This window comes from Panthera onca, chromosome C1 (genome assembly GCF_046562875.1).
Source record: "Panthera onca isolate mPanOnc1 chromosome C1, mPanOnc1 haplotype 2, whole genome shotgun sequence".
NCBI lineage: Eukaryota > Metazoa > Chordata > Mammalia > Carnivora > Felidae > Panthera > Panthera onca.
In genome coordinates this window covers 136303927-136331705 of record NC_138346.1, presented here as the reverse complement: position 1 = coordinate 136331705, position 27779 = coordinate 136303927, and the positions used below count along the sequence as shown (strand labels likewise).

Below are 27779 nucleotides of genomic sequence, written 5' to 3'. Positions count from 1 at the left end.
CTCAAGTCAGAGCTTTCAAAACCATCTAGGAAGGAAAGCATGTCCTGTAGCCAGAATAGGATCATGTAATGGAGCTGGTGGGAGAGTGTAGAGAAAGCTATCCTCTCTTTGTAGCTGTCTTTCACTGTCCACAGTCAAGAGTCTGGTGGAGAGCCTGAGTCCACTCTTACGCAGTAAGATCAGCAGTTGTGAGGAAGAGCTGACCCAGTGCAGGGAAGAGTGAAGATAACTGGAATCTGTTTCTCTGTTTCTGTTTTACCACATGTAATCCTGCAAATTTTCTGAGAGTAATGGCTCTTGCATCACTCTTGTCTTCCTAGTTTTGTGCGGACTTTGTGTTTAGCCAGTTCTAACCTAGCACCATACAGAGTAAAGGACTGTTTGAGTTTATGAGTTTAACGAAGTTGACATAAGGTATCATAATTTTCCTATGATATTTTTCTCTAGCACCTTAGGTTATAGCAGTTTACATACTTATACTATTTCTTTTTTTCTTTAAGTTATAATGTTTATTTTTGAGAGAGAGAGCACATGCATGCATGGGGGAAGGGCAGAGAGAGAGGGGGACAGAGGACCTGAAGCAGGCTCTGCGCGAACAGCAGAGAGCCCAATGTGGGGCTCAAACCCACGAACCACAAGATCATGACCTGAGCCAAAGTCGGACACCCAACTGACTGAGCCACCCAGGCGCCCCTCTTTTTTTTTTTTTTTTTTTTAATTTGGGAGAGTGAGTGTGTGTAAGTGGAGCGGGGGAGAGGGGCAGAGGGAGAGAATCTTAAGCAGGCTCCACACTCAGCATGGAGCCCAACGTGGGGCTTGATCCCATGACCCATGAGATCATGACCCAGTTGCCCCTCAAAGGGGATCTTAGAGCTATACTGTTTTCCAAATGACTGATATTATATAAAGAATACAATAAATAATACTGAACAATTTTAAATCTAAAAATTAGAATGCAAATATGTTTTATATTTGTATAATTGAAGAAATATTTGAGTACTATTGATTTTACTGAATGTAAGAATGGAAATTCTGTAGTCCTGAAAGAATAAGTTAAAAATTGACAGTACTATTATTTACATATAGGTGATATTGCCTTAGGTAAACAGACATTTGACACGTTGAGGAAGAAAGGGAAGGAGAAACAATGAAAAGTTGTTTTACTTAGATTGTAATAGGAACTTTAGGTAGTAAAGAGTTGGTTATTAAGTGTTACTGAGCAGGATTGTGCTTTTCCTTAAGCACTTAAAAGTGAACTAATTTAGTGGAAGTTACTATTTCTATCATAGAAACAAAATTGATTATACCGATAATGTAAATTATCTTCAGTTCATTTTTCTTTCACTTTAATAAAAAAAGAAAGCTTTTGGATTTTCCACAGGATTATTATGGATTTCAAGTATGATGTATTGTTGCTACTTTTAGGGAATGCAGTAGCTACGTTTGAGGTAATTTGAAAGGAAGATATATAGATGCCAGTGTCAGAAGTAGAGGCAGTTGTGATAAATTTTATTTGTCATTATTTAGCATACAGTTATAGGTTGCAGTTTTAAAGTTTGGCATCATGGAGGATAATGGACAAAAAGTTGCAGCTGAGGTCAGTATTTCTGTATGTATTTATTTACTTTTTCTGTTCACACTTGGGAAAATCTTAAAAGATCTGTTTTTACCAATAGATATTTCTGACTAGCATATAATATGAACTTATATTTTCCTATCACTTTGTAATTTGTGTGTTTTCATATGTACTGTATTATGTCATTAACAGCTAGTAGATTATTATATTGTACTTAGGGAGTAGTATATTTCAGAACTACTGTTTAGAAAATGTAAATATAGCTTACTCTAAAAACCATAAGTTAAGAAATTTAGTCTTTTATTTTTACAATAGAAGGAAAATTGATGTGCAGAATTTCTTAGGTACTTAGTTGTCTGTATAAAAATCTATGTAAATTTTATTACAGTTTAAAAATACTGACTAAACATTTGGTCTCTTAGGACTTTTAGTAGCTGGAGATGCATCAGCAAAATACGAATATGATTTTTTTTTTTTTTAATTTTTTTTTTAACGTTTATTTATTTTTGAGACAGAGAGAGACAGAGCATGAATGGGGGAGGGTCAGAGAGAGGGAGACACAGAATCTGAAACAGGCTCCGGGCTCTGAGCTGTCAGCACAGGGGCCCGATGCGGGGCTCGAACTCACGGACCGCGAGATCCTGACCTGAGCCGAAGTCGGCGCTCAACCGACTGAGCCACCCAGGCGCCCCTATTATTATTATTTTAAATGTTTATTTATTTTGAGACAGATTGTGCCTGCATGCAAGTGAGGAAGGGGCAGAGAGCGAGGGAGAGAAAATCCCAAGCAGGCTGCACGCTATCAGCATGGAGTCCAGCACGGGGCTCGATCCCAAAACTGTGAGATCATGACCTGAGCCAAAATCAAGAGTCAATCACCTCAGCCACCCAGGGGCTCCCAGATATTATTGTTGCAGTAGAAACAATGAGCTTCATATACAGACCTAAAGATTATACATATACATAGTAAGCTTATGGAATAAGTCTGTAGCCAGACTGATTTTCAGATTTACACACAAGGCCTTATCTAAGTCTGAAAAGATGAGTAGAGATTATTGATATATAACGTTTTAAAGATTTCAAAACTTAGTTAATGCATATCTAATGTAATTAATGATGGTTTATACAACTAATTTCTCACTAATCCTGACTAATTTGGAGGTAGAGGTGGTAGCAGAAGTGTACATTAATGATACTTCATGTAATGTGTGTTGTTTAAAAAATTTAAGCCTTTAATTCAGAATTGGCTGACAATGCATTATAAAGCAAGGATCTTTGGAAGCTATTTTAAAGAAAATTAAAGACATCTAATTAGCATATCAGATGTACTTAATTTGTACCTTCTAGTGTGCTTGTAAAACCTTTTTGTTCTTGGGGCGCCTGGGTGGCTCAGTCGGTTAAGCGGCCAACTTTGGCTCAGGTCATGATCTCACAGTCCGTGAGTTCGAGCCCCGCGTCGGGCTCTGTGCTGACAGCTCAGAGCCTGGAGCCTGTTTCGGATTCTGTGTCTCCCTCTCTCTGACCCTCCCCCGTTCATGCTCTGTCTCTCTCTGTCTCAAAAATAAACGTTAAAAAAAAAAATTAAAAAAAACCTTTTTGTTCTTGGGGCACCTGGGTGGCTCAGTCTGAGTGTCTTGATTTTGACTCAGGTCAAGATTCCAGGGTCATAGGATGGAGCCCAGTGTCTAGTCCCCCCTACCTTCACGCTCCCTGGCTAAGCATAGAGCCTGCTTAAGATTCTCACCCTCTGTTCCTCTCCCCTACTTCCACTCTCACTCTCAAAATAAAAAATAAATAACTACCAAGAACCTCTTGGAACTCTAAAGAGGCTTACTAATATTTTTTTGTACAAAGTGCAAAAATATTTTAATTAAGCCATCATCCAAACTCATCAAGTTGCAGTGAATGAGGTTATGTTGTACATATGTTATAAAATGGGATTTAAAAATAATAAAACCAGGAGTGCCTGGATGGCTCTGTCAGTTAAGTGTCCAGCTCTTAATTTTGGCTAAGGTAATGATCTCATTGCTTGTGAGTTTGAGCCCTGCATCAGGCTCTGCATTGACTGTGTGGAACCTGCTTCAGATTCTCTCTTCCTTTCTCTCGTTGTCCTTTGCCTGCTTGTGCTCTCCCTCTCTCTCAAAATAAATAAGTAAACTTAAAAAAAAAATAAAAAATAAGAAAACTAAAAATAAATAAATAAATGAATAAATAAAAATAAAACTAACTTTATAAATACCAAATTTATAACAATTCAGAGGAAAAACAGTGATTGGAAAGCAAGTGCAAGTTCTATTAGAGTGACTAACCAAACCCTGAAATACCCCTTGTGCAAAGGACTTTTATTTTATTATTTTTTTAAATGTAATTTACTGTCAAATTGGCTAACATACAGTGTGTACAGTGTGCTTTTGGTTTTGGCAGTAAATTCCCATGGTTCATCACTTACATATAACACCCAGTGCTCATCCCAACAAGTGCCCTCCTCAATGCCCATCACCCATTTCCCCCCTTCCCCAACCCTCCCATCAACCCTCAGTTTGTTCTCTGTATTTAAGAGTCTCTTGTGGTTTGCCTCCCTCCATCTCTGTAACTTTTTTTCCCCCTTCCCTTCCCCCATGGTCTTCTGTTAGGTTTCTCAAGTTCCACATATAAGTGAAACATATGATATCTGTCTTTCTCTAACTTATTTCACTTACCATAATACCTTCCAGTTCCATCCACGTTGCTGCAAATGGCATGATTTCATTCTTTCTCATTGCCAAGTAGTATTCTGTTGTATATGTAAACCACATCTTCTTTATCCATTCATCAGTTGATGGACATTTGGGCTCTTTCCATAATCTGGCTGTTGTTGAAAGCTCTGCTATAAACATTGGGATACATGTGCCCCTGTGCATCAGCACTCCTGTATCCCTTGAATAAATCTAGTAGTGCTATTGCTGGGTCATAAGGTAGTTCTATTTTTAATTTTTTGAGGAACCTCCACACTTTTCCAGAGCGGCTGCACCAGTTTGCATTCCCACCAGCAGTGCAAGAGGGTTCCCGTTTCTCCACGTCCTCGCCAGCATCCTTAGTTTCCTGTGTTGTTCATTTTAGCCATTCTGACAGGTATGAGGTGGTATCTCGGTGTGGTTTTGATTTGTATTTCCCTGATCATGAGTGACATTGAGCATCTCTTCATGTGTCGGTTGGCCATCTGGATGTCTTCTTTGGAAAAGTATCTATTCATGTCTTCTGCCCATTTCTTCACTACATTATTTGTATTTCAGGTGTTGAGTTTGGTAAGTTCTTTATAGATTTTGGATACTAACCTTTTATTCGATATGTCATTTGCAAATATCTTTTCCCATTCTGTCGGTTGCCTTTTAGTCTTGTTGATTTTTTCCTTTGCAGTGCAGAAGCTTTTACTCTTGATGAGGTCCTAATAGTTCATTTTTGCTTTTAATTCCCTTGCCTTTGGAGATGTGTCGAGCAAGAAATTGCTGTGGCCAAGGTCAAAGAGGTTGTTACCTGTTTTCTCCTCTATGGTTTTGATGGTCTCCTGTCTCACATTTAGGTCTTTCATCCATTTTGAGTTTATTTTTGTGTATGGTGTAAGAAAGTGGTCTAGTTTCATTCTTCTGCATGTTCCTGTCCAGTTCTCCCAGCACCATTTGTTAAAGAGACTGTCTTTTTTCCATTGGATGCTCTTTCCTGCTTTGTCAAAGATTAGTTGGCCATACATTTTGGGTTCAATTCTGGGTTCCCTATTCTATTCCATTGGTCTTTGTGTCTGTTTTTGTGCCAATACCATACTGTCTTGATGGTTACAGCTTTGTAGTAGAGGCTAAAGTCTGGGATTGTGATGCCTCCCACTTTTGTTTTCTTTTTCAATATTACTTTGGCTATTTGGGGTCTTTTGTGGTTCCATACAAATTTTAGGATTGCTCTGGCTTTGAAAAGAATGCCTGTGCAATTTTGATTGGGATTGCCTTGAAAGTGTAGATTGCTTTGGGTAGTATTGACATATTAACGATATTTATTCTTCCAATCCATTAGCATGGAATGTGTTGTTGGTTTTTTTTTTTTTTTTTTTCCATTTCTTTGTGTCTTCTTCAATTTCTGCAAAGGACTTTTAGAAGTACTAGCAGTGTGGGGTACCTAGGTGGCTCAGTCGGTTGAGTGTTTGACTCTTGATTTCAGCTTAGGTCATGATCTCATGGTTTGTGGCATTGAGCCCCACATTGGGCTCTGTGCTGAAAGAGTGGAGCCTGCTTGGAATTCTCTCTCTCCTCTGTCCCTGCCCTTCCCTGTACTCATGGGTGCATTCACATGTGCATACTCTCTCTCTCTCTCTCTCTCTCTCTCAAAATAAATAAAACATTAAAAAAAAACCAGTATTGGCAGTATGATTGCTGTATCAAATCACACATACACAAAGATTGCATTTATATATTGTTGTTATTTAATACAATAATTAAACAACAAATAATTGTACAATAGTTCATTATTATATGTGTTATATATTACTATATACACTCAAAGTTTATAATTTAAAAATTCAGTCAGGGGAGCCTAGCTGGCTCAGTAGATTTAGCATCTGACTCTTGATTTTGGCTCAGGTCATGATCCTAGGGTCATGGGATTGAGCCCCACATCAGGATCTGCTCTGAGTGTGGAGCCTGCTTAAGGTTCTCTCTCTCTTTCTCCCTCTGCTCCTCTCTCCTATTCGTGCACACACACACTCTCTCTCTAAAGTGAAACAAAATAATAAAATGAAAAGAAAAATTCAGGCAAAAGTTTTAGATGAAAAAATTGAAATTAGATTAACAGAATTGTGTGTTTATGTGTGTTAGAACTGGAAGAGACTTGAAAACTCATATAAAATGTTAAATTTTAGAAAAAGAGCTTAAAATTCTTGTGGTTGATATAATGTTTAGAAACGACTTTAAAATTTTTAAGAAAATTGATAAATTTATTTTTTTTAATTTCTTTTCAATGTTTATTTTATTGAGAGAGAGAGAGAAAGAGCGCGCGTGCACGTGCTTGCAAGCGCAAGTGGGGGCGGGGCAGAGAGAGAAGGAGACACAGAATCCAAAGCAGGCTCCAGGCTCTGAGCTGTCAGCACAGAGCCTGACGCACAGGGCTCAAACTCAGGAGCCTTGAGATCATGACCCGACCCAAAGTTGGATGCTCAACCGGGTGAGCCACCCAGGCACCCCTAAATTTAAATTTTTAAAAGGAAAAGAATGCTAAATGTTTATCAGTAGGAGAATGGGTAAATAAAAGGTCTACTCATTTGATGGAACATTGGAGTTGTTAAAAGCAATGAGCTAGGTCTGTGTATCAGATGCTGAATAAAGTAAGGAAAACACTGAATAAAGTATGCAGTTTGTTGTTATGTATATATATTAAAGTACTTATGGCTTATGATTATATCTATATATGTATAAAGAATTTTTAATAGTAGACTAGAAATATATACTCTAAACTCATAATAGGTTCCTACTGAGGAGGGGGAAAGGAATGGGATTTAGAGTTGTGGCTTATTGGGGGACTTTGACTTTAATCACTTTAATCGTAATGTTATTCCTTTACAAAAGGGAAGATAAACAAATGTGACAAGATTGAGATTTATCAGTTCTGGGTGATGTAATCATAGATGTTATGTTCTTGGTACTTTTGTTTTTAAAAATTTATTTTTAATGTTTATTTATTTTTGATAGAGAGCATGAGCAGGGGAGAGGAAGAGAGAAAGAGGGAGACACAGAATCCAAAACGGGCTCTAGGCTGTGAGCTGTCAGCACAGAGCCTGACACAGGGCTCAAACTCACAAACTTCAAGTTCATTACCTGAGCCAAAGCCAGATGCTTAACCATTTGAGCCACCCAGGTGCCCTGTTCTTGGTACTTTATTGAATTTTAACATTCCATTTTTTTCCTTCAAGAAAGGAAAGGAAAAGGTGGAACTTTGTGATTACAAGACTTTATTTTCCATGTAATAAAGAAGCCCAAAAGGTTGTTAGAATACTTTTAAGTGGAAATATGAAATGGTCTAGGTGCTTTATTTCACCTTTGCTACTAAAGTCCTGGGGTTTAGGGTTTTCAAAAAAACTGAAATAAAAATTATTGACAGAATCTATACCAGATATAGATGTTGTTGGGTAATTGATGATGGTTGAAGTTTTTACTAATTAAGTTTTCTACATTTTTCTTATTTTTAATATTTTATTTGTTCATTTGTTTATTTTATTTTATTTTATTTTTTTTTTTTCATTTGTTTATTTTAGAGAGAGAGCATGAGCAGGATTGAGGGGCAGAGAGAAAGAGAGAGAGACACAGAGAGAGAGAGAGAGACAGAGAAAGAGAGAGAGACAGAGAGAGAGAGAGAGAGACAGAGAGAGAGAGGGAATCCCAGCAGGCTCCACATTCAGCGTGGAGCCTGACGCAGGGCTTGTGACCTGAGCCATAATCAAGAGTCAGAGGCTCAACTGACTGGACCACCCAGCCTTCCCAGTTTTCAACATTTTTTAAAGAATATACTGGCTTTTTAAAATAATTAAAAGTATTAGATGCTATTTTCAAAAAACAGAAGAAGCCAAAACAAAGCCATCAGAATGAAATAGTGTCATTTACTTTAGTAATCAAAAAGAGTGCATTTTTCAGGTCTTAGCTGTTAAAGGTGAAAGTGGAACATCTAAGCATTCTTACTCTTCTGATCCTGCTATAAATCTGAGAGCCTCACTGAACCCCCAGTGAGTTCAGGGAGCTTAGTAACTAGAGACCTTAAAAAATGTGGGTAGCAATTGGTTGACTAGTTCATAAGGCTTTGACAGTGAATTGAATAAAGCTACATTTGTGAGAGAACTTAGTACAGTTCCTTGTTGATTATTGGTATGTAAATTTCTTAGATAGAAAATTTTAATGAAACAATAATATGGAAACCAGAGGATTAGCAATTCCTGAAAGGATAAAAAAAGGGGAATTAGGTGGCAAGAGAAGAAAATGTAGGGAGGACTAAAATTAAATCTTAAATATAAGATTGTTTAGAGGTTGTGTTCAATAATAATGAGAAACTGTTGTACACTTTAAAATGAAGAAACAGTATTAATCTTATAAATTATAGAAGTGGAACATAATCTTCATTTTGGTAGATTTCTTATTTATGAATTTGCTGTGAATTTATGGTTTGCATTAAATGAAAATATTTAGTTTAACCTGTATTGTACTCCAAAACCAACCTATGTATTTGCATAATCTTAGAAATACTCGTATTTTTTTCCATTTTGAGTTTATACATTCCTTAGGCAGAATTATAAATTAAATTGCAATTCTTTACAGTTGATCTAGTACCAATGATCATTTGATTGTATATATTTTACTTTTCAAGTTTGTATTAGAAAAACAATCCAATTTTTTCCTGCTGTGTGTCTCCTTTCCTCCTCCTCCAGAACACTTCACTTCTGACATTTTTGGTCATCAAATGTTGGGGAGGAGATGTGGTTTCCTCACCTCAAGCCATTCTCTGTGACACCAGCTGGGTATCCTACAATTTAACTTGTATTCTGACACTATCTACCTGCAGATAGTGTCAGATCCTATGGATTGGCGTTTCAGTCCCATAAGACTGCTCCCACCCTAGTTCAGATGCCAGTCGCAAGTAGTAAGTAGGTCACCAGATTACCCATAACTCTAATTTGGCTACAAATGGGAGGTTCCCACCATCCCCTCCTCAACTTGGATTAACTTGCTACAGTGGCTCATATTATAACTCAGAGAAACGCTTCCTGTATCAGTTTATTAAAGGATGTGATAAAGGATACAGATGAACAATTAGATGAAGAGATACATAAGTACCAGGTTTCAGAGGGCCCTGAGTGCAAGAGCTTCTGTCCCTGTGGAGTTGGGATGTGTCATCCTCATGCTGTGTATAGCTTGTTATCCTGAAAGCTCTCTGAACTTCATACTACTGGAATTTTTATGGAGTTTTCGTTACATAGGCATGATCAGTTGATCACCCAGGAAATGACGAGGGTGTCAGGAACCAGGGCCAAAGACCAAATATTAGAACAAAAGATGCTCCTAGTGCTCTTATCACTAAGGAAATCACAAGGGTTTCAGGAACCCTGTGTCAAGAGCTAGGGGCAGATACCAATATATATTTTTTCTATTATCTCACATACTTAAAAAAATACATTGTAACTGTATTAATAATTAAGATCTGAATTATCAAGGCAAATATATTGATGTTGTACATGTTTGGAAATGGAAAAGCAAAATAGTAAAGATAGTACATCCTGGCTTAGAATCTGACCTTTAAAATTCATTTGAAAAGAAAGTAGGGCACTGCTGTTGTAACAGGTACATTTTTACGATCTTAGTTGCACAATAAACAAAGACTTCCTTGAATAGATTTTCCAGGAGAATCAGATGCCTATGCCAAATGTAGATTGCTGGGAACTTGCACTGCTTCCACACAGAGATAAAGTCCATCAGATGTCCTCTGGAATTCTACAGTAACACATAGTGAGAGCTAGGGAACCTAGTATTTAACTATATAACTTAATATTTCCAATTAGTAATTATATGACCTTGAACAAGTCATCTAACTTCTCTGTTCACTATTTTCTTCAGTTTAAAATGAAGAGATTTGTACTAGATGATTTCTAAAGCATCTTCTATCTCTAAAATGCCGTAATTTCATTTCACATTAGGACTCTTGCTAATGCAGATTTACAAAAGTGAGATGGTTAATACATAAATCTATGTATTCTTTCCTCTAGGTTTGATGCTCTTATTTATATATGACAAAAAGAGATATATTATTCAAATTTTCTCTCTGATATTCATATAAAGTACTTAAGGTAATTTTTTTCAATCATTTTTTTTTCACTATTGAAAATTTTATCCTCGTATTTATGGTGCTACAATGTTTGGATTTGGAGCATATTCAATTTGAGATAGGAACTGCTAAATTTAATAAGCTAGACTTTGTTCCTTCAAGGATAGGCTCTCTCTGTTACCATGGTACTTGGCCTACTATAGGCACCAAATAATGACTATTGGATCTATTTGAATATATTATATTGCTATTTTAATGATTATGAGGTGAGGAAAGATAGTGGATCATATAACTAGAGCCATAAAGGGTGGCTTGGTTGTGAGAGCTATAAAGAAATATATAATAAAAAGTGTTCATATTAACAAAACTTAGGATGGAAGATGGAATCATGGAAAGGATAGAATTGGCCTGAAGAATAGACTAACAAAACATCATTGGTATTAATCCAAAGGAATTAGAGCCAAAATCAAAGTATGAGGAAAGCCTGTTGAGGAATGCTACTACTTAGTACATCCTCAATCTTTTTTTTTTTTTTTAAGGTTATTTATTTATTTATTTATTTATTTAGAGAGCAAGTGCACGCACACGAATGGGGGAGGGGCAGAGAGAGAGAATCCCAAGGAGGTTCTGCACTGCCAGCACAGAGCCCGCTTTGGGGCTCCAACTCACAGACTGTGAGATCATGACCTGAGCCAAAATCAAGAGTTAGATGCATAACCAACTGAGCCACGGAGGCACCCCTGTCTTCAGTCTTTGATCAACTTTGTTGATTTGTGATTTACACACAATAAGATGTATCCTTTTTAAATGTACAGTTCAGTGAGTTACAATAAGTGAATAGAATTGTATAATCATCACACAATCAAGATACAGAATATTTCCATTATCACCAACAATTCCTTGCTATCCCTTTGCAGTCAACCTCCAACCTCAACCCCTGGCCACAGTCTGAATCTGTCACTGCAAATTACTTTTGCCCTTTTTAGAATTTCATAAAAATGGATCATATAGTGTATACAGTTTTGTCTATAAACTTTTCTGTTTAATTTCTTTTTAAGATTCATTGATGTTTTACCATACATCAGTATTTCATTTCTTTTTATTGCTAAGTAGTATTCCATCATGGATGTACCACAGTATGTTTAGTAATTCACCTGTTAATGGGCATTTGGGTTATTTACAGTTTTTGAATGTTATAAATGAAATTCACATGAATAATTATATACGAGCATTATCGATAAATGTTTTCAGATCTCTTGGGTATACCTAAGAGTGGAATTTCTAGGTCATTTGAAAAGATTATTATTTTTTAAAATAAACTACCAAAGTGTTATTCAAAGTGGTTGTATCACTTAATAGTCCCACTAGCAATGTAAGACCTCTGTTTGCTCTAAACCCACTCCATTGCTTGGTAGCATCAATTTAAAAATTTTTGCCATTCTAGTAGGTACATAATGGTATCTCATTGTGGTTTTAATTTGTATTTCTGTAATGACTATGATGTTGAACATCTTTTCATGTGCCTATTAGCCATTCATTCATCTTTTTTGATGAAATGTTTATTCAAATCTTTTGCTCATGGGTTGTCTTATACTTACTGTGTTGTAAGAGTTCTGTATATATTCTGGACACAAAGCCATTGTCAGATAGATGTATTGAGAATATTTTCTCCCATCATGTGGTTTGCCTTTATTTTTATAGTATCTTTGAAAGAACAGTTTTAAATTAATGATATCCAATTTATCCATATTTTTCTTTTATGGTTTGTGTTTTTTGTATCTAAGAAATCTTTGCATATTCCTAAGTGTCTGCATTTTTCTCTTGTTTTCTTCTTGAATATTTATAGCTTTAGCTTTTATGACAGGTCTGTGATTCATTTCTAGTTAAATATTTGGTGTGAGATAAATAAGGATAGAGATTCACTTAAAAATGGAGCTCCTGGATGGCTCAGTTGGTTGAGTGTCTGACTCTTGATATTAGTTCAGGTCATGATCTCACCTTTCATGGGATCAAACCCCATGTAGGGCTCTGTGCTGACAATGTGGAGCCTGCTTAGGATTCTCTCCCTCTCAGGTACATGCACATGAACTCTCTCTCTCAAAATAAATAAACATTTTTAAAAAATAAAAAGAATACAGTTGTCTTGTTCTAGAATTATTTCTTTTTGTTACCATTGTCAAGGTCATTTGACCAAATATGTGTGGACTTAACTTCTGGACTATATTCTGTTCCATTGATCTGTACTTCTGTCCTGTGTCAATACCAGTTTTAATTATTAGAGCTTTATAGAAAGTGTGGACTTTCAGTTTAACTTCTTTATTTTTTCTTTTCAAAATTGTTTTGGTTGTCTAAGTCCTTTGTATTTCCATAGAAATTTTATTTTTAAAGTTTATTTATTTTGAGAGAGAGTGCTCATGAGTGGGGGAAGGGTAGACAGAGAAGGAGAGAGAGAATCCCATGCAGGCTCCATGCTGCCAGTGCAGAACCTGACATGGGGCTCGATCTCACAAACTGTGAGATCTGTGAGAACATGACCTGTGCTGAAATCAAGAGCTGGACACTCAACCCACTGAGCCACCCAGGTGCCCCTCCATATAAATTTTTAAATCAGCTTGTCAGTTTCTACCAAAAACCTATAGGGATTTTGCTTGGAATTGCACTGAATCTTTACATCATTTGGAAGCAAATGATGAGTGGAGGAGAAGTGAACTGGCCACACATACTGCATTAAGTTCTTCCTCAAAAGAGGCTCTTGGTGGAGCATCTCCATGTTTGCAAGAGTTATGGTGGTTGATACTATTGTTCAGATCTTCTGTATTCTTACTGGCGGGTTTTGGTGTGCATGTGTGTGTATTCTATTAATTACTGAAAAAAGTAGGTTAAAACCTCACATTATGTCTTATGGCTTTACCTGTTGTTGTTTTTTAATATGTTAGTTTTTGTCCCATGTGTTTTGAAGCTATGTTATTAGGCACATATTCATTTATAACTGGCTATATCTTACTGATGTATTGACTCTTTTATCATTATGGAATGTCCTTCTTTCATTCTAGAAATAATTCTTATGTAATTGTTTTTGCCTGATCATAATTTAGCCTCTCCAACCTCAGTCAGTTAAGTGTCTGACTTCAGCTTAGGTCATGATCTCATGGTTCATGAGTTCAAGCCCCACGTCAGGTTCTCTGCTTTCAGCACAGAGCCTGCTTTGGATTCTCTGTCCTCCTCTCTCTCTGCCCCTCCCCTGTTTGTGTTCTCTGTCTGTCTTTCTCAAAATAAATAAATAAACTTAAAAAATTTTTTAGAAATTAAAAAAAAAAAAAAGATCTGGGGTCGCTAGCCAGTTTGTCTTATTTTCTTCACCTTCCTGAGTCTTCTAGTACTTACTTTTTGTCTTTGGTCCAGGGTTTGTAGTTATGATTAGCAGGAAGAAAAGGGTGGAATGCACTTACTTATTCTTGTCTGGAACCAGAAGTCTCATAATGATTTTTAATAAATGTTTCTGTATTTTCTAATTTTGTTTATTTGCCCTAATTATTTTGTTTTTCAGGCAAATGAAGATAAAACAATGTCCGCCAACCTAAAATACCTTTCCTTGGGAATTTTGGTCTTTCAGACTACCAGTTTGGTTCTAACGATGCGTTATTCTAGGACTTTAAAAGAAGAGGGACCTCGTTATCTATCTTCTACAGCAGTGGTTGTTGCTGAACTTTTGAAAATAATGGCCTGCATTTTATTAGTCTACAAAGATAGCAGTAAGTTTTTTGGTTTTCTGTTTTCAAGACATTACAATTTACTTGATTATTTTGGTGTTATTTACATATGATATATATATATATATATATATATATATATATATATATATATATACATACATACATTCATATGTATACATATATATATACAGACACATATATGTATATTGTTAACTACACATTTGAACACTGTTGCCTTATCTAATGTCCTACTATTACAGACATTTCAATATTTTTCATTTTCTTAAGACAGTTTTAGTCTAGTAACGAAGACATTTTATTCTGATCTATATCATGATTCATGTCTTCCAGTTAATGCTGTAAATATGAAATATAGCTTCTTGCATTTATAATAATTTGAGAATAAGTAAATTCTATATAGTTCTGTAACTTTTAGAAATTTAGAGAAGTCACAATTTTTTACTAAAGTCAAGCCTTTTTATATTATTTGTTGCATTGGTTAGTCTAGTGGTGACTAATTTGATACATTTTAAGAAAAAAACAACTTTATTGAGATATAATTCATATACCATATAATTCACAGGTTTTGAAGTATAAAATTCTGTGTTTTGGGGTATATTGCATTATTCTTTGAAATTGTAGTACAATATATTTTTACACACATATATATCATAAAATTTGCAACTTTAACCACTTTTAAGTATAATTCAGTGGCATTAATTATATTCACAATGTTGTACAACCACTAGCACTATTTCCAAAACTTCATTCACACCAAATAGAAACTCTGTAACCATTAAATAATAATTCCCATTCCCCTTTATCTTCAGTACTTGGAAACCTCTATTCTACTTTCTGTCTCTATGAATTGGCCTGTTATAGATATTCCATCTAAGTAGAATCATACAATGTTTCTCCTTTTATGTCTGGCTTATTTTAAACAATGTTTTCAAGTTTAATCCATGTTGTAACATGTATCAGAACTTTATTTCTTTTTTTTAATGTTTATTTTGAGAGAGAGAGAGAGACATACACACAACATGCACCTGTGAGGGCAGATGAGGGAGGGGCAGAGACAGAGGGAGAGAAAGAATCCCAAACAGGCTCCATGCTATCAGCGCAGAGTCCCACGCAGGGCTCGATCACACGATCTGTGAGATCATGACTTGAGCCAAAATCAAGAGTCAGATACTTAACCATGTGAGCCACCTAGGCACCCCAGAACTTTATTCCTTTTTATGACCAGATAATATTTCATTGTATGTATGTGTGTGTGTGTGTGTGTGTGTGTGTGTATGTGTATATAACATTGTAGCCATTAATGTATTGATGGACACTTAAGTTTTTTCCACCTTTTGGTATCGTGAATAACGCAATGAATACTGAATAATTAATATTGCAATAGAGGCATAAGTCTCTGCTCAAGTCCTTGCTTTCCTAACTTCTGAGTATATACATTGGAGTATAATTGCTTGGTCACATGGTAATTCTGCATTTAACATTTTGAAGAGCCACCAAACTTCTCCACAGCTACTACAACATTTTGTATTCCCATTGGCAATGTCCGAGGGCTGAAAATTCTCTACATCCTTACTTGTTATTCAAAAAAAAAAAAAAAAAAATGTATAGGGGTGCCATGTGGCTCAGTCAGTTGAGTGACCACTTCTTGATTTAGGCTTATGTCATGATCTCACAGTTGTGAGATTGAGCCTCATGTCAGGCTCTGTGCTGAAAGCACAGAATCTGCTTGGGATTTTCTCTTTCCCTCTCTCTCTGCCCCTCCCCACCCCCACATGTGTGTCCATCCTTTTTCTCAAAATAAATAAATTAAATAAAATAAAAAATGTATAGCCATTCTAGTAGGTGTGACATTGTATCTTATTATGGTTTTGATTTGATTTTCCCTAATGACTAATGACGTTGAGCATCTTTTCATGTGCTTATTGACCATTTGTTTATCTTTAGAGAAATGTCTGTTCAAGTCTGCTGCCTATTTTTTAAATTGTTCATAAATTTAGTATACTTTTGAATCTATTATGGTGGCCAGTGTGGCTGTAGCATATTGATCAAGGATAAGAATGGGACAAAGAGAGATTGAATTGGCGTTCAGAAAACACAATGCAGCTTTGTAGGCTACAGATATGACCATAAAAGCAAAAGGAAATAATTGAAATGTTTAAAATATGTCCCATTTTGCGCATGGAAAGACCAGTACAGTAGTCATATTGACAGTAGAGGAGATGCAAGAATAGGTTCAAGAAATCATATATGCAAGCTATGGCACTAGTCCAGGCAAGAAGATGACGGTAGCTTAGATGACATTGGTAGAGAAGAGATGATGTTTATGCGACATTGTTCTCTGAACAGGAGGTATATGCAGAACCACCTCCAAAGGCTGAAGGAACTCAAAGACTAAAGAAAAAGGCTGACAAATCCAGCTTGATGAGGGTGTCTTTGGTAGCTGCAAGAGGAGTAGATCTCTGCAACACCATCTCCCTTAAGGCCTGCTTTTATCGCCCTAGAGGTTGGGGAGTACATGTTGGAGACCATCCAAGAGGAAAATGTTTAAGAATGGGTGTGTGTCATAGGACACCTGGGTGGCTCAGTTGGTTAAGCATCCAACTTCAGCTCAGGTCATGATCTCACAGTTCCTGAGTTCGAGCCCCGCATCGGGCTCTGTGCTCACAGCTCAGAGCTTAGAGCCTGCTTCGGATTCTGTGTCTCCCTCTCTCTCTGCCCCATCCCCACTCATGCTCTGTCTCTCTGTCTTAAAAGTAAATAAAACATAAAAAAAAAAAAAAAAAGGAATAGGTGTGTGTCAGTCATATCTCCAAGACAGATCATATCATGGACATTATATCCTAAGGATGTACTTAAAAGTGTGATTTGTTTTTTAATGTTTATTTATTTTTGAGACAGAGAAAGAGCATGAACGGGGGAGGGTCAGAGAGAGGGAGACACAGAATCCGAAGCAGGCTCCAGGCTCCGAGCTGTCAGCACAGAGCCCAACATGGGACTCAAACGCAGAGTGTGAGATCATGACCTGAGCTGAAGTCGGATGCTTAACCGACTGAGCCACCCAGGTGTTCCAAAAGTGTGATTAAACAAAAGGAAAGAGTGTGTGTGTGTGTGTGTGTGTGTGTGTGTGTGTGTGTGTGTGTTGGGGGAGGCGGGTATTTACGGCAGATTTGTCCAAGATGGCATTGATTTGGTTCACACAGATTTTTTTTAAATTTTTTTAATGCTTATGTATTTTTGAGAGAGAGAGACAGACAGACAGACAGAGTGAGAGTGGGGAAGGGGCAGACAGAGAGGGAGACACAGATTCTGAAGCGGGCTCCAGGCTGTCAGCCCAGAGCCCGATGTGGGACTTGAACTCACAAATGGCGAGATCATGACCTGAGCTGAAGTCAGACACTTAACCAGTTGAGCCACCCAGGTGCCCCGGTTCACACAGATGTTGGTTTTTTTGTTTTTTGTTTTCTAATTTTTTTTTTTTAATGTTTATTTATTTTTGACAGAGAGACAGAGCATGAGTGGGGGAGGGGCAGAGAGAGAGGGAGACACAGAATCCGAAGCAGGCTCTAGGCTCTGAAGGGTCAGCACAGAGCCCAGCGCGGGGCTTGAACTCACAGATGGTGAGATCATAACCTGAGCCAAAGTCCGACACTCAGCCGACTGAGCCACCCAGGCACCCCCACACAGATGTTTTTAAACTATAGTTGACATGACTTGCTAGCAGAGTAGGTGTGTGAAGATCAAGGAAATGGGGAATCCAGTCTGAGGAATAATTCCCAGGTTTTTAGGTTAAATTAAAAAAAATTTAATTAAAAAAAAATTCTAGATAAAGATTGACATTTATGACTTTGGTACTGTGAATTATTTCAAATAAGATACAAAGAATACAAATGAACATTTTAAAACATTTTTTTAACATATATTTATTATATTATTGAGAGACAGGGACAGAGCATGAGTGCGGGAGGGGCAGAGAAAAAGGGAGAGATAGGATCCGAAGCAGGCTCCAGGCTCTGAGCTGTCAGCACAGAGCCTGGCGCAGGGCTCGAACTCACAAACCAGGAGATCATGACCTGAGCCAAAGTCAGACGCTCAACCGACTGAGCCACCCAGGCGCCCCACAAATGAAATTTTTAAAAATGGATGATTTGGGGTACATTAAAATGAAAAAATGCCTGTATATAAAACCAAATGAGAAGATAAACCAGAGATTGAGAGAAGATATTTACATCACATGTATCCACCAATAATGAACATCCAGAACATCAAAGAACTTACATAATTCAATAAGGAAAAGACAAGAATCTCAACAGAAAAGTGGACCAAAGATATAAATAAGCAGTTTACAGAAGAGAAACCTGGGGGCTCTTGGGTGGCTCAGTCAGTTAAGTGTCCAATTTCAGGTCAGGTTCATGAGTTCGTGCCCCACATTGAGTTCTGTGCTGACAGCTCAGAACCTGGAACATGCTTCAGATTCTCTGTTGCTCTCCTGCTTGTGCGCACATACTCTCTCTCTGTCTCTCTCTCAAAAATAAATAAATAAACTTAAAAAAGAGAGAGAGAGAAACCTGAATGGCCAATAAATATATTAAAATTTTCTAAAATATAAATAAATATATAAAAATATATTTATATAAATATATAACAATATATAAATATAGATCAACCTTAATAGCAAGCAGAGAAATCAAATTAAAGCCACAGACACAATTTCAATACCCTCAGATTGGCAAAAAGAAAAAGCCTAACAATACCAGGAATTGGAAGGAATAAGGAACAAGACCTTCCCTGAACTCCTGTTGAGAAAAATATGTCACAGCATTAATTATTTTAAATTTTAATATAATTTTAAAAATGTATAAGCTAATATTTTAGATTTTTTTTTCTGCTAAATCTAAGAAGAAATCTTTTGGTAACTTTTAGTTACCTTTTATTTTACTATTATTATTTTAGGGTAAGGAAAGGGTAAATATCAGATATTAATCTTTAAACATTTTCCATTAAAAAAAGTTTTCATAATCAAAGTTTTTAAGTTTTATGTTAGGAGAGAAAATCAGCTATGAAGTGTCATTATTGGTAAAGTAGTAGGATCCTTAGATTTCTCCTGTCTTTAAGGGTTTATGTATCTCTTAAAGTTCTTTGGACATTTTTTTTTGTGATTAGTACTGTAGGCTGGCTAGCTTGAAGTCCATTTCCAACCCCTTTCTCCCTTTGTTGTTTCTAATATGGAGACTATGAAAGAAAAGACGACATTGCCCAGCTCCCTTGCTGCAGGGGGTAGCTGTGCAACAAAATCCTGATCTGTGACAGCAAAAGAAGATGCCCACTAGGTCACTGTATCCTCCTGTTCTTTCTTGCTGCCTAAAAACAAGAACCAGACACAACTGCGGTGATCATGTGGTGACCTTGTTGCAATAATCATGTAGACAATAGATGAGAAGCATGAAAGTAAAAAGCCAATATAAATGGAGAGTGAGCTTAGGACCCTGATGTCATCACTGAGCTGCTTTGGACCTGGCCCTGGCCCTTTGAGGATGAGACAGGTCCCTTTGAGGTTGAGCCAGTATTCACTGGGTTTTCTGTTGTTTGCAGCCAAACCCACTCCTTAGTTGTTTTACTGTCTTTTTATGATTAAAGTCTTCACAATTATTAATTGGCTTGAATGGCTGGTGATAAAATGGAATGCACAAAATACAAGTTTTTATAATGTTGCTACTATAGAGTAAGAATACTTAGCTAAAAAATTAATACTTTGAGCGTTTGGTTATCATAAATATATATGTGCAGATATGTATGTATACAATATGTAAATACATATAATCAATTTGCTTATGTTTCCTAATGAAAGAGTATAAGGATAATGTTCTTAATATGCTATGTTATAATATTTAACTTTTGAAAAATTAGTATCATTAAAGGTATATTTCAGACCTAAAAGTATCTTAACATGTAGGCCTGTTTCCATTTTTTATAGGTGAGAAAACTGAGGCCTTGAGAGAGAGTATGTAACTTATTCAGAGTTACTTAATTATTGGTTTTACCCATTTCATGTGTTTTCTAGAATGTAGTCTAAGAGCACTGAATCGAATACTGCATGATGAAATACTTAATAAACCTATGGAAACTCTGAAACTTGCTATTCCATCAGGGATATATACTCTTCAGAATAATTTACTTTATGTGGCACTATCAAATCTGGATGCAGCTACTTATCAGGTACTTAAAATATATTTCTAGTAGTTCTTTTAAGAAGCAAATAAACAAACAATAATATTAGCTCTTTTCTTTTTCAGGTCACATATCAGTTGAAAATTCTTACAACAGCATTATTTTCTGTGTCTATGCTTAGTAAAAAATTAGGTGTGTACCAGTGGCTCTCCCTAGTAATTTTGATGACAGGAGTTGCTTTTGTACAGGTAACTATTCAAGATAAGTACACCTTTCATTTTTATCACAGTTTCAAAACCTTATTGTGCATGGAGGATACATTTGTTATTTGTTGAAGCGAGTAAATTTTTATTCTCACAACTGACATATTTTGAGGGCTTCCTTTGAGTAAGATACTACATCGGGACTGCAACTAATGAGAAATAAAAGTCTTATATAAGTTATTTTACTTATTAGTCTTATACTCTGTAGGTCCATCGGTGTTGTTGCAAATGGTAAGATTTCATTCTTTTCTGTACCTGAGTAATGTTCAGTTGTATTTATATACCATATGATTTCACTCATCTGTGGCATTTAAGAAACAAAGCAAAGAAAAAAAGAGACAAACCAAAAACAGACTCCTAACTATACAGAATAAACTGATGGTTACCAGAGAGGAGACAGGTGAGGGGGATGGGTGAAATAGGTGTAGGGGATTAAGAGTACACTCCTCTTAATGAGTTCTGAGTAATGTACAGAATTGTTAAGTTACTATATTGAACACCTGAAACTAATATAACACTGTATGTTAACTATACTGGAATTTAAACAAGGGAATGAATGAATGAATGAGTGAATGAATGAATGAATGAATGAAATTTTTAAAATTAAAATAAGTAAAAATCAAATTATCTGACACAAATCTAGTTAGGGAAATAAAATCGTACATAAAACAACACTGATTTTTACTGGATGTCTGGAGCTTTTGAGATTATTTTATTAAAAAAAATTTTTTAAGTTTTACTGATTTATTTTGAGAGAGAGAGAGCAAGTGGGGAAGGGGCAGAGGGAGAGAGAGAGAGAGAGAGAGAGAGAGAGAAAGAGAGAGAGAATCCCAAGCAGGCTCCACACCAGCAGCGCAGAGCCTGATGCAGGGCTCAAACTCACAAACCATGAGCCAAAGTCAGACACTTAACCAGCTGAGCCATCCAGGCGCTCTGCATTTGAGGTTATTAATTACTCCCTTCTTATTGTTCATCAGCTTCCCTGATACCATTCTTTCCTGGTTCTTCTCATCTTCCTAATAATTCTTTATTGGGCTCCTTCCTGGGGTCCTTTTCCTTGATATTGGAGTTGCTGGTAGGCTTGTTATTTCCCTTAAATTATGTCCTTATTTTTGGAGACTTCATTCTGTAGGTTTTTATTAACACATATATGCTCATAGTTCCTTGGTCTGTGTCTCACCCATAATTTCAGATTTGTACATCTAAAAACCTGTTGGACATCTTAGTTCAGTTATTCAATAGGCTTTATAAACTGAGCATATCCAAAACTAAACTTTACCTTTTCCTCCACCGAAACTATTCTTGCTTGTATTTTTTTCCCTCATTATTTACTCTGCCTGGGAGTTGTCTTAACTCTTCCTTCTGCCTGTACATCTATTCAGTCACTAAGACTTTGCTATTGCTGCTTTGTAATGCTTCTTGATTCTGTCCTTCTCTGTCTCTTCCCCAATTCATGCCGTCTTGTTTCTCATGTGATCATTTGCCTCCTGATTTTTTTTACTTCAGTCTTATCCATCCCTCAAAATTCAAACTCCAGTAGTCACCACTATGGTTTGTCTAAAAACAAATCCAATCATGCCAATTTCCTGCCATCCAGAGCCCTCCTCCCCGATCACTTTCTCCAGGGGTGCTATGTCTATCTTGAATAAATATTTCTGTTATTTATTTTTTTTTAATGTTTATTTATTTATTTTGAGAGAGCAAGTGAGCAGAGGAGGTGCAGAGAGAGGGAGAAAGAAAGAATCCCAAGCAGGCTTCATACTGTCAGTACAGAGCCCAGAGCAGGGCTTGAATCCACAAACCATGAGATCATGACCTGAGGCAAAACCAAGAGTAGGACTTAACCAACTGAGCCACCCAGATACCCCTAGTTAATATATTTTAAAATGGGTATTACAAAAATATAACTGCCATTTCAAACCCATATTTTCATAGATATTGCTAAGGATAAGCTAAAGTAGGTATTACATTGTAAAAAGTGAGGTGTTTTAAATTAAAATATCAAGGGGTCTCTGGGTGGTTCAGTTGGTTGAGTGTCCGACTTCAGCTCAGGTCATGATCTCACAGTACATGAGTTGGAGCCCTGCGTTGATCTCTGTGCTGACAGTTCAGGGCCTGGGGCCTGCTTTGGATTCTGTCTCTGCCCCTCCCATCTCTCTCTCTCTCTCTCTCTCTCTCTCTCTCTCTCAAAAATAAATAAATATTAACAATTTTTTAATTAAAATATCAAGTAAGAGTTCAAGTGGAACACAGATTTAACAAAAGCCATGAAGATAATTTCAGGAACACTGAACTATGGGATAAAGCCCACAGTGGTTAACATGATACCATATGGGACTTCCATAATAACCAACAGCTCCAGAATCATTTTTGCTGCTCCAACAGTTCACACTTTGAATTTCTACAACTGAACTGCTTATAGAAGCTGTTTTGTGCATCTGTGCATTTACTCATTCTCTTTCTCTTTTTTAGGGAATTTTTTGAAATTGTAAGTTGTAACAGTAATATCACTATGGGAAAAAAATAAAATGATTCTAAGATTTTCTTTCAAAAGCTCTCCTCTGCAATCCCCAAGAATGGTATTGGTTGCATTTTTATCTTAAGGTCTGAGAGTGCACTCTAAATATGTACTTTGTAAAATATCATAAGAATAAACTACAGTTTTGTTTTTCTTTTTGTTCAGTGGCCCTCAGATTCTCAGGAGCTTGATTCTAAGGAACTTTCAGCTGGCTCTCAATTTGTAGGCCTCATGGCAGTTCTCACAGCATGTTTTTCAAGTGGCTTTGCTGGGGTTTACTTTGAGAAAATCTTGAAAGAAACCAAACAATCAGTTTGGATAAGAAACATTCAACTTGGTAAGTTTTAAATGCTTTCTAAAGTTATCTTTTTTTCATAATATTTTTTTAATGTTAGACTTAAAGATTACTATATATCTTTAAATAAATAAGCCTCCCATAAAATCTCACTGATACAAATGTCTGGCAAGGGGCACCTGGGTGGCTCAGTTGGTTAAGCATCCGACTCTTGATTTTGGTTCAGGTCATGATCTCATCATAGTTGTGAGATGGAGCCCCAGAGTTCTCCGTGCTGGCCATGGGAGCCTGCTTAAGATTCTCTCTCTCCCTCTCTTTCTATTCCTCCCCCCCAGAAACAATGTATTTAAAAAATAAACAACACCAAAAAGCATTGTGTTTTAAATGAATGCCTGTTATTCAAGAACATGGAATTTTAGGTCTGTGACATAAGGGTATATATAGCCTATTTCTGTCCTCACTATTTGAAGACTTAAGAACTTTATTATTGGTTGCTCCAATTCTCAGAGAAGATGTTACAAATAACATACTCTCTTCCTGGGGGGATAAGGAGATTAAGATACTTGACAAATGTCAATTATATGATATAGTGTTATCAACTATAGTCACCATATTATATTTCAAATCCTCAAGATGTGCACTTTAATTTTTTTTTTTAACGTTTTTTTTTTATTTATTTTTGAGACAGGGAGAGACAGAGCATGAACAGGGGAGGGTCAGAGAGAGGGACACACAGAATCTGAAACAGGCTCCAGGCTCTGAGCTGTCAGCACAGAGCCCGATGCGGGGCTCGAACTCACGGACCGCGAGATCATGACCTGAGCCGAAGTCGGCCGCTTAACCGACTGAGCCACCCAGGCGCCCCAAGATGTGCACTTTAAATAGCTTACACAATTTTACTTGTCAATTTTACCTCAATAAAGCTGAAAAAGAAAAAAAAAGAAACTTAATAGAGGAAGTTTGAAATGATGAAACTTTCATTTTGTTTTAAAATCTTAGTATACCTTTTTATTTCAAAATATTTTGTTTTAGGTTTTAAATTCTGTAACATTTTTTTAACTGAAGGTAAATAGTTTATAACAAACAAAAAGACCTCACATACTTAAGGATTTCATTTGAACAAATATTTAAACTATTACAGTATTATAGTGTTTAATTTCTCATACAAAGATTCCAGATATAGTATTCCAGGTATATATTAATTTTGGAAAATGCTACATGTGAGAGACAGCTTCATTGCAAATCAACCATTCTATTTCAAGTCTCTGTTCTTGTGACTTTGGAGCTCATGTTTGAAAACTGTTTTTTGTTTTGTTTTGTTTGTTTTTTTGTCTACATCAACTTAACAAATTTACCGTGTCTCTCCTGGTAGCAGTCAGGCCCTCCACAGTGAATGTCTGTACTCCTAATGGCCTATATTTTAAGTCAAATATTCCCAAACAACCTCTAAGCTCTAGTCCATTTTTCCAGCTGTTTTCCAGTAATGTGGTAACAAACTGAACCTTTATATTTATCACAGGATTTGTTTGTTTCTCTGCAAAATTTTATAAATGTATCAAGTTTTCTGTTTTTTGTTTTATGTTTTTTAAGAATATTCAAAGTAGGGGCACGTGGGTGGCTCAGTAGGTTAAGCATCGGACTCTTGATTTTGGCTCAGGTCATGATCTCACGGTTTGTGGGTTTGAGCCCTGCATTGGGCCCTCTGCTGTCAGCACAGCCTGCTTCAGATCCTCTGTTTCCCTTCTCTCTTAATAGCATTTCTCAAGTATCAAACTATCAACAATTAGCAAATTGATAAGGTCCCAACATTAGCCAGAGAGTGAAGAAATAGGAACTCTTATTACCTATGGTTGCCAGGAGTATAGATTGATATAACCTTATTGGATCTCAATTTGGGGGTGTTTAACAAAATTTTGTATAAATGCTTTGATGCAAAAATTCCACTTCTGAATAAGAATTTATCCTATGAGTATACTTACACAAGAGCACAAAGATAGATCAAGGTTATTCATTTTAGCATTGGCTACAATTGTAAAAAATAGACATGTAGAATATTGCTTAAATAAATTGTCCGTATGATTAAATAGTGCAGTGCTTAGGATCATGGAGTCCAGAGCCACACTGCCTGGATTCAAATCCTGAGTCCATCACTTACCAGCAGTGTGAGCTCAGACAAGTTTAACTTCTCTGTGTATCAGTTTCTTCATCCATAAAATGGGCATAGGAGTATCTGCCTAATAGGGTTGTTGTAAGTTAGCATACGTAAAGCACTTAGAACAATTTGTGGAACATCATGTTATGTATGTATTTCATATTATTATTATTATAATCATCCATAAATGGAATATTGTACAACTGATAGAATGCTGTAGATCTGTATATACTGACATGTATATAACCTGTATTGGATACCTTTTTTCCTAATTAACAAGTGTTGTTTTATAATTAAAAAATAGAAACCTAATTAATACTTTCATAAGTGTTTCTTATTGTATTTTTTATTTTTGTAACTTTGTAAATTTGTATTACTGTCATGTTCAGAATTAGACATCTTAAAATGATTGATGTATACCTGGAACTAATATAACACTGTATGTTAACTATATTGGAATTAAAATTAAAAACTTAATTAGAAAATGAATTGGCATAAATAAAAGAACATTTCATATCCTTTCAGTTCCTTTCCATCATGGAATACTTCAAGTAGTTATGTCTTTATGAAAACATTGCTTCATTCTGCACTCTGACTACATATCTTACCAGAGACTACTCCTGATAAATGGCCTCTATAGGTTTCCATTTCTTTCTTTATAGTTTGTGTGTGTATAGTTTCTTTATGTGTGTGTGTGTGTGTGTGTGTGTGTGTGTGTGTGTGTGTGTGTGTATGAATATATAAGAATATAGAGCTAGCAATAGGAAGATATGAGACACAATGAATATGCCAAAAGTGAGCATTTTCCAGATATTTGAATGAGACAGCCATGTGGTCATGTAATTTAAACATTATAGTTTTTAGTGTTCCAGAGTTGGTAATCTCTGTTCTTTTTTATATTGTCTTTGTCTTACAGTTATAATATAGTACAAAGTATAATTTTGTTAAGTTTATATAAATACCCAAGTAAAAGATTTTTAAAGTAGTCAAATTTTGTCAAAAAGGAAAAGCTAAATATAAAATTTAGAATACCAGTGGAAAAATATCTCTCCAGACAAACTAAATGACACATGCCATAAAATTTACTTTTTTATAGGTTTCTTTGGGAGTATATTTGGACTAATGGGTGTCTACATTTATGATGGAGAATTGGTGTCAAAGAATGGATTTTTTCAGGGATATAACCGACTGACTTGGATAGTTGTTATTCTTCAGGTAAAGCATTTAAAGTCTTATATTTAATGCTAATAAACTTTATTTTAATATAGAGAATCAGAGTAGCTACTGATGTATGATGGGAGGGAAAAAGATCCCTCCTGTTAGTGCTCTCATTATATCTAGTTTATTCTGGGAAGTTAAAATAGAACTGGTCTTAATGCCACAATGAAAACTTACTTTGAAAAGGTCATAAATGAACTTTATGGTATTTAAATTTGGCATAATGAAAATGCAAGTTTAAGAATTAAAGAGTTGAAGTTAGAGGTAAATATAACTTTTGATTTTTTTACAGTTCTTGTTGTATATGATCAGCCCATTAAGGCTCAAAAGCAGATCTAGATATTTAAATCTGTAACAGGTACATATTAAAATATTCCTATCAAATTATCTCAGTTTATAATTTGAAATTGTTCAAGGGTTGAGTAATTTCATCATCAAAAAAAGAAAACAACTTGATAACGCTGGAGGATACAAAAGTGAAGATACAAGTCACTGCCTTCACAAAGCCTTTCTTTAAGAGGTATTTGAAGCTGTAGGAGCAAGCTCTCTTACAGAAATTGCGTGAAGGTGGCAAATTGTGGTTGTGTTTTGAAAGCAGGAAGTATACTTCTATTTTTAAGATAGGAGAAGAGACCAGGATAAATGAAAATTCAGAGGAAATATAAAATACAGATAGGGTAAGTCAGAAGAGTTTGTATGATGGCTTTTATCCTAGCAGAAGGAAGCCCTCTTCCTATAAGACTTGAGTTAAATAAAGAAGGTTTGGTATAGTTGGTATGATTCCATAGGAACTAAATAGATGATTGACTACATTGCCAGGAGGTAAAGGGACTCAAACATCAATTTGTAGTGAGCTCAATTGGCATAATTTGTGACTCTCACTAATAATAAGCTTCTGTCTTGTGAGGAAGTTATTAATGTGGGTAACCCAGATTTAGGAGTTTATAACTAGAGTTTGGCAGAAAACAAAACTATGTTGTATGGTAAAACCTCATTATTTAAAGCAGGTACAATTTGGAATTTGAGAGGGATTTG

At 36.0% G+C, this 27779-nt stretch overlaps 1 protein-coding gene across 5 annotated transcripts in view; it reads left to right on the top strand.

The window, feature by feature from the left end:
* The window catches only part of SLC35A3 (solute carrier family 35 member A3), a 57395-nt gene that overhangs the window by 15801 nt on the left and 13815 nt on the right, over positions 1-27779 (top strand). For 4 of the 5 annotated variants that reach the window (XM_060624991.3, XM_060624995.3, XM_060624994.3 and 1 more), the window contains 5 exons: positions 13947-14151; positions 20192-20346; positions 20424-20546; positions 23245-23416; positions 26623-26741. In XM_060624991.3, the coding sequence (XP_060480974.1) occupies positions 13947-14151; positions 20192-20346; positions 20424-20546; positions 23245-23416; positions 26623-26741 (774 nt within the window). Of the gene's footprint in view, positions 1-10340; positions 10422-13946; positions 14152-20191; positions 20347-20423; positions 20547-23244; positions 23417-26622; positions 26742-27779 lie in introns of all 5 variants that reach the window. The other variant, XM_060624993.3, reaches the window with a different exon arrangement.